Genomic DNA, 12,476 nt, shown 5'->3' on the forward strand with positions numbered 1-12,476 from the left:
GATTAAAAAAAAAACACTGGATGGATTTTTATCATTTTATGATGGTTGTGTACAGGCATTGCCAACACACATTTCAGTACAATCAACTTGTAAAAGTGCAAGTACCATTATATGACCCCTTTAAAGCATTTTGTTCATTATTTTTCATGTACGTCTTGTGATAGTGCCAAAAACATCAGTCTAACAATAAACAGACCCACCAAAATCACACATAATAAACTAATTTTATTTGAATTATGATTTACCTTTAATTTCACTTCTTTTAAAAATTTGAATGTACAGAATAACAAGACTAGCTATTACATCACAAGTTTAGGATCATTAGATTAAATTTACTGAACACACAATAATCCTCAAGAAACAAAATCATACAGAGCATTAAAGATCGTTAACAATATTCATATCCTTCCAAACAAACATCTTCACCTTCATTTACTTGCTGAAAATAAACTGTGGGTTTATTTGTCAGTGTTTGGCGGTTCAGGACTGGGATTCGTCTCTTTCACTCCGCTCTCTTTCTCTGTGTTGTCTGTCACTCCGCTCTTTTTCTCTGCTGTCGTGCTCACTGTGTTATCGTTAAGATTTATGAAAATGTGAGAAGGGGCTCTAAACCCAGTTAGATCTTCATCTTCCTCTGTGTTGTCTGTCACTCCGTTCTCTTCCTCTGCTGTCGTTCTCACTGTGTTATCGTTACGATTTATGAAAATGTGAGGAGGGGCTCTAAACCCAGTTAGATCTTCATCTTCCTCTGTGTTGTCTGTCACTCCGTTCTCTTCCTCTGCTGTCGTTCTCACTGTGTTATCGTTAAGATTTATGAAAATGCAAGAAGGGGCTCCAAACCCAGTTAGATCTTCATCTTTCTCTGTGTTGTCTGTCACTCCGTTCTCTTTCTCTGCTGTCGTGCTCACTGTGTTATCGTTACAATTTATGAAAATGCAAGAAGGGGCTCCAAACCCAGTTAGATCTTCATCTTTCTCTGTGTTGTCTGTCACTCCGTTCTCTTTCTCTGCTGTCGTGCTCACTGTGTTATCGTTACGATTTATGAAAATGCAAGAAGGGGCTCCAAACCCAGTTAGATCTTCATCTTTCTCTGTGTTGTCTGTCACTCCGTTCTCTTTCTCTGCTGTCGTGCTCACTGTGTTATCGTTAAGATTTATGAAAATGCAAGAAGGGGCTCCAAACCCAGTTAGATCTTCATCTTTCTCTGTGTTGTCTGTCACTCCGTTCTCTTTCTCTGCTGTCGTGCTCACTGTGTTATCGTTACGATTTATGAAAATGTGAGGAGGAAGGGCTCTAAACCCAGTTAGATCTGTGCTGTCGTTCTCACTGTCTCCTGTGTTTTCTTCAGCATTCGTGTTAATGAAAAGAGGAGCTTCAAACGCTGTTAGATCTTCATCCACAGGACGCTTTCGTTTAAAAAACCCGCACTACACACAAACACAGATAAACAGATTGGCTTGAGACTTTGAGAGGTGAATGATGACATCAGGTGTGAGGTGATCTGATTGGTTCTTACCTTCAGCAGCAGGATCAATATGATAATGAGCAGGATGACCCCGCCCCCTGCACCAGTGCACACGATCAGCATTAGACTGGGTGGAACGACAAACTCCGCCTTCACTGCGATCTTAGAGGAACAGAGAGAAACTCATCACAACTAACTGTAAGGCAAGGCAAGTTTATTTATATAGCACATTTCATACACAATGGCAATTCAAAGTGCTTTACATAGAAGAAATTAAAATAATAAAAAGAAATAATTAAAACAGTTTAGAAAAATAAAATACAGTACAGTACAAACAGTCGGACGAACAGTGGCACAGTGCTCATTCAGTAAATGCATAGCTAAACAGATGTGTTTTGAGTCTGGATTTGAATGTGACTACAGTAGGAGCACATCTGATCTCTTCTGGAAGCTGGTTCCAGCTGCGGCTGGCATAATAGCTAAAAGCGGACTCGCCATGCTTAGAGTGAACCCTTGGTATTTCTAGCTGATATGATCCTAATGATCTGAGTGATCTGTTGGGTTTATATTCAGTGAGCATATCTGCAATATATTGAGGTCCTAGGCCATTGAATGATTTATATATCAGTAATAATACTTTAAAATCAATCCTAAATTTAACTGGGAGCCAGTGTAAAGACCTGAGGACTGGTGTGATATGTTCATATTTTCTGGTTCTGCTCAGAATCCTGGCGGCAGCGTTCTGTATGAGCTGCAACTGTCTTATGGTCTTTTTGGGAAGGCCAGTGAGGAGTCCATTACAGTAATCCACCCTGCTGGTGATGAAAGCATGAACAAGTTTCTCTAAGTCTTGTCTGGAAACAAAACATCTAATTCTTGCAATATTTCTCAGATGATAGTATGCTGATTTAGTTATTGCTTTGACATGACTACTGAAACTAAGGTCTGACTCTAGTGTCACACCAAGATTCCTGACTTGATTTTTGGTTGTTTGACCCCTAGAGTGAAGGTATGCGTTCACCTTAAGAACTTCATCTTTGTTTCCAAACGCAATGACTTCAGTTTTGTCTTTGTTTAATTGAAGAAAGTTTTGACACATCCAACTGTTGACTTCATCAATGCATTGGCACAGGGAGTCAATGGGGCTGTAATCGTTAGGCGATAGGGCTAAGTAGAGCTGTGTGTCGTCTGCATAGCTGTGGTAAGCAATTTGGTTCTTTCTCATTATTTGGCTCATTGGGAGCATATACAGGTTGAACAGGAGTGGCGCAAGAATTGAGCCTTGAGGGACTCCGCATGTCATGGATGTCCACTCAGACTTATGGTCTCCTATACTCACATAATAACCTCTCCCATCTAAGTATGACCTGAACCATTTTAGGACTATCCCAGAAAGCCCCACACAGTTTTCCAGCCTGTCCAGAAGTATGTTATGATCGACAGTGTCAAATGCAGCACTGAGGTCGAGTAGTACCAGCACTGATAATTTGCCTGAATCAGTATTTAGGCGAATATCGTTTATTATCTTTATGAGCGCTGTCTCTGTGCTGTGGTGCGGTCGGAAACCAGATTGAAAATGGTCAAAGGATTCATTCAAGCTCAAGAATTTGTTCAGCTGATTGAAGACAACTTTTCAATGATTTTGCCTATGAAAGGAAGATTTGAGATCGGTCTATAGTTGCTTAATATGGTCTTATCCAGATTGCTCTTTTTCAGGAGGGGCTTGACAACTGCAGTTTTCAGGGAGTTTGGAAAACTCCCAGAGAGAAGTGAGGCATTTACCACTTCTAGAAGATCTGCTTCTAGACTGTTTAACACACTTTTGAAAAAAGATGTGGGAAGTGTGTCAAGAGCGCATGTTGATGTTTTAAGGTGCTGTACGGTTTCTTCCAAAATTTTACCATCAATTTCTTTGAAGTCAGACATAGTAACTACTTTCTCAGGTGGTTTGATCTGTCTGACCTCAGTGCAACTCAAGGATGTGCTGATCACCTTTCTGATATTATTGATTTTCTCAGAGAAGAAAGAAGCAAACTCACTGCACTTGTTGTCTGAGAGCATTTCACTGGGAATCTGGCTTGGGGGGTTTGTCAGTCTCTCTACAGTAGCAAAAAGAGTGCGTTTAAATTACTGTTTATAATATTTGAGAAGAAAGTCTGTCTAGCTTTGCCTAGTTCCATATTGAAAGCATGAAGGCTGTCTTTGTAGATGTTATAATGGACTACAAGTTTTGTCTTCCGCCACATGCACTCTGCTTTTCTGCATTGTCTTTTCATATTTTGCACTGCTGTTGAGTTTCTCCAAGGTGCTTTTTGTCTGCCACTCTTCTTCCTGACTTTCACAGGAGCAATATCATCAATTGCACTTTTAACTTTTGAGTTAAAAGAATCAAGGAGAAAATCAACAGAGTCAGCAGATATGCTTGGTGTTAAAGATATAGCCTTCATAAATAGTACACTAGTGTTCTCATTTAAGCATCTCTTCTTGACAGACACAGATCTAGCTTCAGTGGCAGGAGAGATCAATATATCAAAGAAAATACAGAAATGATCAGACAGTGCTACATCCTTAATAACAATCAATGAAATGTTTAGACCCTTACTGATAAGTAAATCTAGAGTGTGTCCATGATTGTGTGTGGGTCCATGTACATGCTGAGTCAGATCAAACGTTTTTAAAACAGTTTTGATTTCTTTTGCCATATTGTTTTCTGCATTATCTATGTGAATGTTAAAATCTCCAGCAATGGCAAAACAGTCAAACTCTGAGGTAATTGTTGATAACAGTTCTGTAAAGTCCTCAGTGAAGGCTGGAGAGTATTTTGTCGGCCTGTAAATAATGATAAGTAAAATGCGTGGAGCACCTTTTAACACAATACCCAGATATTCGAAAGACGGGTAATTCCCAAATGATATTTGCTTACATTGATAGATATCTTTAAAAAGAGCAGCTAGACCCCCACCTCTCTTAACAGCTCTGCAGACACTCATAAAAGTAAAGTTAGGAGGGGCTGTTTCATTGAGGATTGTTGCACTGCAGCTGTCTTCTAGCCAGGTTTCATTTAGAAGCATAAAATCCAGGTTGTTTGTGGTTATTAAGTCGTTAACTAGAAGTGATTTATTTTTAAGTGAACGAATGTTTAAAAGTGCTAACTTAACAGTCGTACTTTTTTTCCCCACATCAATCTCACTTTCACGTGTAATAGGCACCAGATTAGATGGGTTTGCTGTACGGCTATTGAAGGCCTTAGACATTCTATCTTGTATTAGAACAGCAATAGAGAAAGATACAGGCACACTGGGTTCCCGCTTGTTTTGTAAACATTTGAGAAAGTTACTGTTATCAGAGCGGGGACCCGACACATATCACTGAGAGACTGAGAGATGATCAACTGTACAAACGTTGATCATCTTTAAATGATGGATGAAGGAGTGAGATACCTGTGATGTGTGAGGGTCGTCCTGCAGAGTGAAGAAGAGATAGTTAGAAATATGACGGAACAGTGTCTGTATCTGTAATACTGTAAGAGTGACGTCAGTCATGGACTCCTGCAGGTCTGTGGTGTGAGTTCAGACCAACACTGACGATCACGCGCTGATCAGCACAAGCACAACATCAGTTATGGCAAAGGTACAGATTTCTTTCACTCATCACCTTCAGGCCGGTCGACGTCTGGTTGTAGCGGCTTCTGTTGTAGTGGAGCTCGGCGCTGATGTCCAAGACAGAATCCTCTCTGAACTCGTGGAAGGAGTATTTCTACAGCAGAAGAAACAGAGTCTGATTTCAGAGTTATTCCATCTTAAACTGGTGTTTGTCTGTGTTCGTCACTCACGCTCTCGTATTCCTTCACGTTCTGGAGAGCTGCGTCTGCTGTCAGAATGAAGTGAACTACTGAAGCTTCCTGCAGATCAAACTGACCACACTCGAACTTCCCGCAGTGACCGTCCTGAAACATCGACACAACACTGAGAACTGAAACACTGACACCAATAAACCAGAGAATCAACTGAACTAAACAGAGATGAAATCCAGCAGACAGAAGATGCGTTTACTGTGACTGCTTGAGATCGGATCTTAAAGGGATCGTTCACCCAGAAATGATCATTCTGTCATCGTTTATTCAGCCTCATGTTGTTCGAAACATGTTTAATGAATATTGCTTTTTAAATAATCTTCCTGATCAGTTTCATTTCCTCAGCTACTGACTAAGCTACTTTCTAGCATCTGTAAAACCGCATTCTTCCATCTTTAAAATATATATAAATTACGTCATATGCTCTCATTGACAAATGCGGAACAGTTAGTCCATGCGTTCATGAGCTCAAGGCTAGATTATTGTAATGCTCTACTGGGTGGTTGCCCTGCACGCTTAATAAACAAACTACAGCTGGTCCAAAACGCAGCAGCTCGAGTTCTTACCAGAACCAGGAAGTATGACCATATTAGCCCGGTTCTGCTGCACTGGCTCCCTATTAAATAGAGATGCACCGATTACAATTTTCTAGGCCGATTCCGATTTCCGATTTTTCATTGAGTTTGACCTGCCGATACCGATTTTAGCCGATTCCGATTAAATTTTTTCTAACCGCTTTACAGCACCGACAAATGTTTATTTTCTATCTTTTCTTTAATAGAACATTTTGCATAGAACAATTTTTTTTAACAGATATTGTTAATAACTAATATAGAACTATATAAATTACTCCTGGTGTGGGAAATTCGCAGTGCAATGTTATGGAAGAACCATTTCCTTCTTTTCACATTCAATATCAATTTCTTCTCTCATCTGCCACATGTCCAGCCAGGCTAAACAAGCACTCACTGTCGCTTGTACATGGTGCAGAGAGGTGAGCTCGGGCAAGTGGAGCAAGTGCAGGGAAATGATTGGGAAACTGAATAGTAAAAACAAGTTTAAATGGGTAAATTTTCTATAAATATATTTTTTTTTTTTTCTTTTTTTACTTTTCTGACATAGCCTACTCCAGATCTTGTTAAAACACACTAGACACAAATATGAAATCATATTTATTTTGTCCATCAAAAGTGTGCTTTCACTTTAATTGTGCGTGAGCATCGCAGCAAAAATAGCAGGGGTGATAGGGGTGAAAATCCCCTAAGCCAAGATATATGCCCTGATCAACATAATTGTCCAGGGGTGTGCTCCCCTAGGAGAACATTTTGATAAATAGTCCCTTAAATGATAGATTCTGGTGACTTTTGTGGATATAAATGGACATCATTCAGACATGAGATGAACAAACCCAATACAAGCCTATATTACAGTAGCAGGTTTCAGTAAGTCAAATTTACGACCTTTTTAAGGGCCCTTTCACACCTACCTTGTTTGGTCCGGACTTTCGGACTTTTCAGTTTGGTCCGAATCAAAATTGCAGATGTGAAACCTCCCCCGGACCACGGTCCGAACCAAACAGACGAAATTTGGTCAGAAGAAAAGAGGTGGTCTCGGTCCGGATCAAACTGACCAAAGGTTTGGTTCGTGTCTAGTGTGAAAGCATTTCTGTATGGTTCGGACTTTCAGACCATTTACAGGAAGTTCCGGTGGTTCCCGCATTGCCTAAACAACTGAAGAATAATATTTATGTGCAGATCTGTCAGTCCTGCCCACAGTGTTTCTTCCAGCTTATTCAAACCCGCGCGCACACACACACACACACACACTGCCGGCGGCGGTTTATCCTGCCGGCGATGATAAAATGTTCGCACAACGAGGACATTCATTTGGCGAATTTGAACTAGCCTCGACCAACTAGTTGGTGCTGCAGGGAGTAATGCCATAATAATAAAAGTGTAGTGGCAACGATAGGGGAGAGTGGGGTGAGTTGTGCCAGTTTTTACTCAAAGTGACTTTAAAGTGAGGCCATGGCAGTAATGCCTTCAACTCATGGGCGTCAGTTTGGTTTGAAATGTGCTGGGGACAGAGACGCATTCGGAAGTGCATTTTCAGAAGTGCTGGGTACAATGACGCATTCATTTTTTTTCTCTCTTTCGCGCAGATTATGTTTTGAAAGACGATGTCCTGTAGCTCAGGCACGGCCCCACTTTTCAACAGGCCCACCCAAAAAAAAAACAACCTTTTACTATATTCTAATTTTGTCAATAATTATAAAAAAAAATCGCCAATAAGCTAATAATTTGTGCTAAAATAGTGTTTAGTTTTAAAAACCATTTTAAAAAGCTGGTTATATTTTGATGTTTCTGCGCAAGTTCAGCAAACAGTGAGGTTCGGGTTTGTTCCGATCAGAGCTCGTGAGTGGAGAGCGCATTTCTGAATATTCCGCTCCGCTCGCTCGCTCAACACAGATGTCCTGTTGCCTGGTTCGAAAATATGTGGAATAAGGGCTGCTTCCGACTAAAAGTTTTTTTTTCCTAGTCGACTAGTAGGCTAGTTGTTCATTTAAGTCATTCGTGGACAAATCGCCCCTTTATATTAATTTAATTACTTATATAGCCTACAGGATAATGAGCGTTTACGTAATATAGCCGCACTCAAGCGCATGACCGCATGCATAAAGCTTGCCACAAAGAACCGGTAAAAGTAATGATTATGAATGCGTCTAAATGTGTCTAAATACGCTGTGAATGTGAATGTGCATTATACGCTGAGTTTCGGTTCATTTATGAGACGAACTCCAGTTCACTCGCCGGCGCCTCCATGTCGTGATTATCTGCTATATTTACTTCTTATTTATTAAATCCATTAGTTCATGAAACATTGATTAAAATTAAGATATAATTAATACAAAACGAAATTCACTTTAAAGAAAGGCAGCTGTTCTGTTTGAGGTCTCTGTGAAAGTTTTAAAGCAGTCTTTTAGTGCCGCTGTCAGAGCGCTCACGTCCGTAACCGAGAACTGACACGTTGTTTTTTCCCTCATAAATGCGAACATGGAAAATTAAATAAAATGAATATTATAATGTTTTTTTGTTGGGTCAGACAATGATTACCAAATTTCTCTCTCATATTGCTCCTCACAACCACTGAAAACGGTAAAAAAAAAATCGAACCAAAAGTCAAATTAATATGGACGGAAGTTAAAAGTGGTGGGTACAAAATGACTCATGACGAAATCTGGTGGGTACGCGTCCCCCCCGAAATCGACGCCTATGCTTCAACTTAAGGATGTAAATATATTTCAGGATGTGGTGCATCCCTGAGAACAATAACTTTGGATCTGAAATAAATTGTTTCAGAAATACAGCTCTTGGGAAAAAAGTGGTCTCATGGCACAACTTGCCCCTGGTGCGGGGGAAGTTGTGCCTTTGGGGGAATACATTGGGCTAAATTGTGCCAGTGATTTCTGAAGTAAAACAGAACATTTTAATGTTATGAACTGTAATGCTATATGAAAGCAAGACAAATTCAATACAAAATTACTCATTTAAGGTTTATTTAGATATTGTCACCCTGGAATACCATAGCATGCGTTTTCCTACTATGGTCAATTGTATAGGGATTTTGTATTGAACATAACTCTGGATCACAGTGTCATAGAGACAAGGGGGTGGGCTCATTTTACTCAGACGACCAATCAGTCTCTCAGGATCATTGTGAAGCTATCAAGCTACGCCCTAGCAACCATTTAGAGCACCATAGCAACACAATATATGATATTTGTGAATCATTTCAGACAAAAAGGCTTTGGCAATGGATGCCTGTTGACATAGCGCTGTCTGTCAATTATGTAACATATAAGAATAAAGTGACTAGGCTAATTTCTAAACATCCTATTGTGACATAGGCCACTTAAAAATGGAATAAAACTTCTCTTTAATAACATAGTGCAAACTCAAAACTGAAATCAGTGTTAGCTAAATTAAACAAATAACAGGCAGGCCTAAGTCAAACAATGATGAGGCATGCCCATCTCCTCACTTCTCAAGATTATCCCCTGTGAGAATGTAGGTCTAGGTGGTCTGGATCTGGCACAACTTAACCCAGGCCCTTTGGCACAAATCAACCCAGGCCCTTTGGCACAAATCACCCCAGACCCACAAGTTTGAAAAACTAGCATGATCCAGCAGTTAAGAGCTAACATCATGCTAACTGTATAGACTCATTGTGTAGACTACTAAAGCACTAAAACATGTGTGAAATGTTTTCAAACTTGTCTATAATTGTTCAGACACTACAATCAAAAAACCTTAATCATAGAAATTTTACTTTGAAAGGGAAAAAACAGTTTTTTGCACTAAAATGTGCTCAACTCTCATGCCATGTGTCTCTCTTCTTTGGAGGACGAGTAAAAGTGATTGCTTTTCAAAATATGTGGTCACATGACCAATTTCTTCTATGGTTTTCCAGAAACAAGGGTGGAACTACTTCCCCCCCTGGCACAAATCACCCCACTCTCCCCTATGCGTCTGTTCATTCATTCTTGCCAAAGTTACCCGCCGACTTGACAACACGCTGACGTCAACGGCACGTCCATTTACAAACCAATCAATGTCAAGATGCAGCCTACATAGATGATGACGACAGGACGCAAGTATGTCACGTAAAGTTCTTTAGTGCGCTCGCATAATTGCAGTGTGAAACCAAACCAAAACTTTCTGAATGTATAAAATGTATCAAAACGTGAACTTTGGTTCGGACCTTGGTGCGGACTTTCAGGTGTGAAAGCGCCCTAAGACATTTTAAGACCATAAAGATTAAAATTTAAGACCTACACCACGTATTGCCAAAAAATATTCAAATCAAAGAATTCATTTTATTTCAATGAATTCAGTCATTGAAAAAGCATTAATTTAATTTACAGATAAAGCAATCACATTAGTAACCTTCCAGACCCAACAACGCGTGTCAGAGAAAAGAACAGAATCAGATATCATTTTATTATAGAAAATTGTACTTTGCACAAAATACTGTAAAAAAAAACACATAATTAGTTGATTTTAGTTGATCATAACTAGAGATGAAATGGCATGAACATTTCATTTCATGATTATAGTAACAAAAATGATCACGGTTATCACAGAATCCTGTTCAAAAAGTACTAATACTACACAATGAAATCAATTCACCAAGTTTTATGTCGAAAACCAGCAAATAACAAATAAAGCATCAATATGCACTTTTTGTTTACATAAACATTAAAATAATACCATTAAAAATGATAGCCAGATTTTAAAAGTGTCTTGCAACATGTTATATACTAACATGTACAAGTTCAAATAAAGTTTTGACAAAAAACTTTTTTAATAAAAAGACAAACCTCACATATTTTAGACTTTAAATAATTTTTATAAAAAGAATGAGTCAAAAAAAGATAAATTACTGACATTTACAATGCACTTTAGCTTATCTTTTAATATTAATAGTTAAAATTAGGTTCGCACTGCGCTCTCCACAATGACAAAAAAGTTTTAGTGGCTAATGGATTTCCACCACCGAAAAACGCCAGGAAAAAAACGAGCGCGTCACTTCAATTATGAGTGCGCTTACCTAAGCGCGCCTACATTTGAATGAACTTGAGCGCGCAAAAGACGTGATATGTGAACGGCCTGTTGGCGAGCTACCTCAAATCAGGCAACGAGCTACAGCTGCTTGATGACTAGGGTCTAATAACTCGTGTCGTGGCAGCACTTTTTTCCTGCTAGTTCCATATAATATTTTCCTTGCGCACAAAGTGCAGAAACATGCTCCTGGTTGCCGGAGTTTTTGACACCAGCTTCCAAAGGGCTTTTTGTCTCTACTCACCTCCTCTATCCCAAGTTTGGTATCTTCCCCTGGCTTTTTCGCAGACACGTCTGTACACGGTGGAAATCCGGCGTGGCGCCAGAGTGCTATCAGGCCTGAAATAGTCTCGCCGCCGAAACCCCCGCTCCTGCCTGACGCTCACGCGTTGCTCCTGCTCCTGGTGTGCATGCACTCATTGATTTACATGCACGGCGAAAAAAATATGCACCGTTCACGCTTGCAGTGTGAAATGGCTGTAATTCGTGTGCACGTGTGATGCTGATGTTGCTCTATTTAAATCATGCGGCGCCCAAGTGCATTTGACCGGGATAAAATCGGCATATGTCAGACTGACCGGCCAGTCGCCGGTCATGACCGATCACGTGAAAATCGGCCAATTCCGGTCACCAGCCGATCAATCGATGCATCTCTACTATTAAACATTGCATACATTGTAAAATCTTGCTAATTACAAAGCACTAAATGTTTTAGATCCGCTGTACTTAAGCGAGCTCTTATATATAAATAAAGGTATCTTGACTTGACATGAGAGTGAGTAAATGACAGAATGGTCATGTTTTGGGTGAACGATCACTTCAACAGCAGCTGTAAAAGGGTCTATGATCTCTTACCTGCGGTTTGATGAATCCACACGGCACTGAGTTCTGTAGAGAAGAACAGAAGATGTTTATTCAGCAGAACACATGCTGGTCTGATGGTATGAGCTGATGAACGAGTGACGCACCTCCTGCATTCTGAAGATCTGAGGAGTTAAAATCACATGTGTAGTTTGACAGGGCAGGGTGAGCTTGAGCGACACCGGCAGACCTTTAAGACCCAGATTCTCCACCTGTGGACACAAACACACACACACACAGCAATCTGATCACGAGAAGCCCAGAAACAACACGATGAAGCTGTAGATGTGTGTTTGACTCTCTGACCTTGTAGACGATGTTGAGAGGTTTTGGACCTCTGTCCTCCAGAGAGAAGTTCAGATACGTCACAGAGTCTTCAGCCACTCTGACAAACACACAATAACTCAATAACTTCTCAGTCAATCATATGGTTTTCTGTCATTTTAATATAATGTTACTGTCTCAGTGTATTAACTGCTAATAATAAAACAGAACAGAAAATGATCCGAACAGAAGTTTTCAATCATTCAGAGATGAAGAGCAGATCAAACTGAAACAGAAGAAGAGAAATGTTAAATAAATGCCACTCACAGACTGATCGCCAGATCAACAGCGAACTGAACCGGGACGCTCCTCCTCACCTCCGCACCGCTGGTGTTTCCATTATTATCACTGT

General features: G+C 40.0%; 1 protein-coding gene across 4 annotated transcripts in view; it reads right to left on the reverse strand.

The window, feature by feature from the left end:
- Positions 1-205: 205 nt before the first annotated feature.
- Positions 206-12,476, reverse strand: part of LOC309495689 (integrin alpha-L-like) — a 34,267-nt gene continuing 21,996 nt past the window's right edge. For 2 of the 4 annotated variants that reach the window (XM_082165485.1, XM_082165484.1), the window contains exons 23-31: positions 12,392-12,472; positions 12,107-12,185; positions 11,908-12,012; positions 11,795-11,827; positions 5,298-5,411; positions 5,120-5,221; positions 4,906-4,926; positions 1,517-1,627; positions 206-1,427 (exon numbers count right to left, since the gene is read on the reverse strand). In XM_082165485.1, coding sequence (XP_082021611.1) covers positions 459-1,427; positions 1,517-1,627; positions 4,906-4,926; positions 5,120-5,221; positions 5,298-5,411; positions 11,795-11,827; positions 11,908-12,012; positions 12,107-12,185; positions 12,392-12,472 — 1,615 coding nt within the window. In that variant the 3' untranslated portion in view covers positions 206-458. The remainder of the gene's footprint in view (positions 1,428-1,516; positions 1,628-4,905; positions 4,927-5,119; positions 5,222-5,297; positions 5,412-11,794; positions 11,828-11,907; positions 12,013-12,106; positions 12,186-12,391; positions 12,473-12,476) is intronic. The other 2 variants (XM_082165486.1, XM_082165487.1) reach the window with 2 other exon arrangements.

Source organism: Leuciscus leuciscus, assembly GCF_965113295.1.
Source record: "Leuciscus leuciscus genome assembly, chromosome: 3".
Classification (NCBI taxonomy): Eukaryota; Metazoa; Chordata; class Actinopteri; order Cypriniformes; family Leuciscidae; genus Leuciscus; species Leuciscus leuciscus.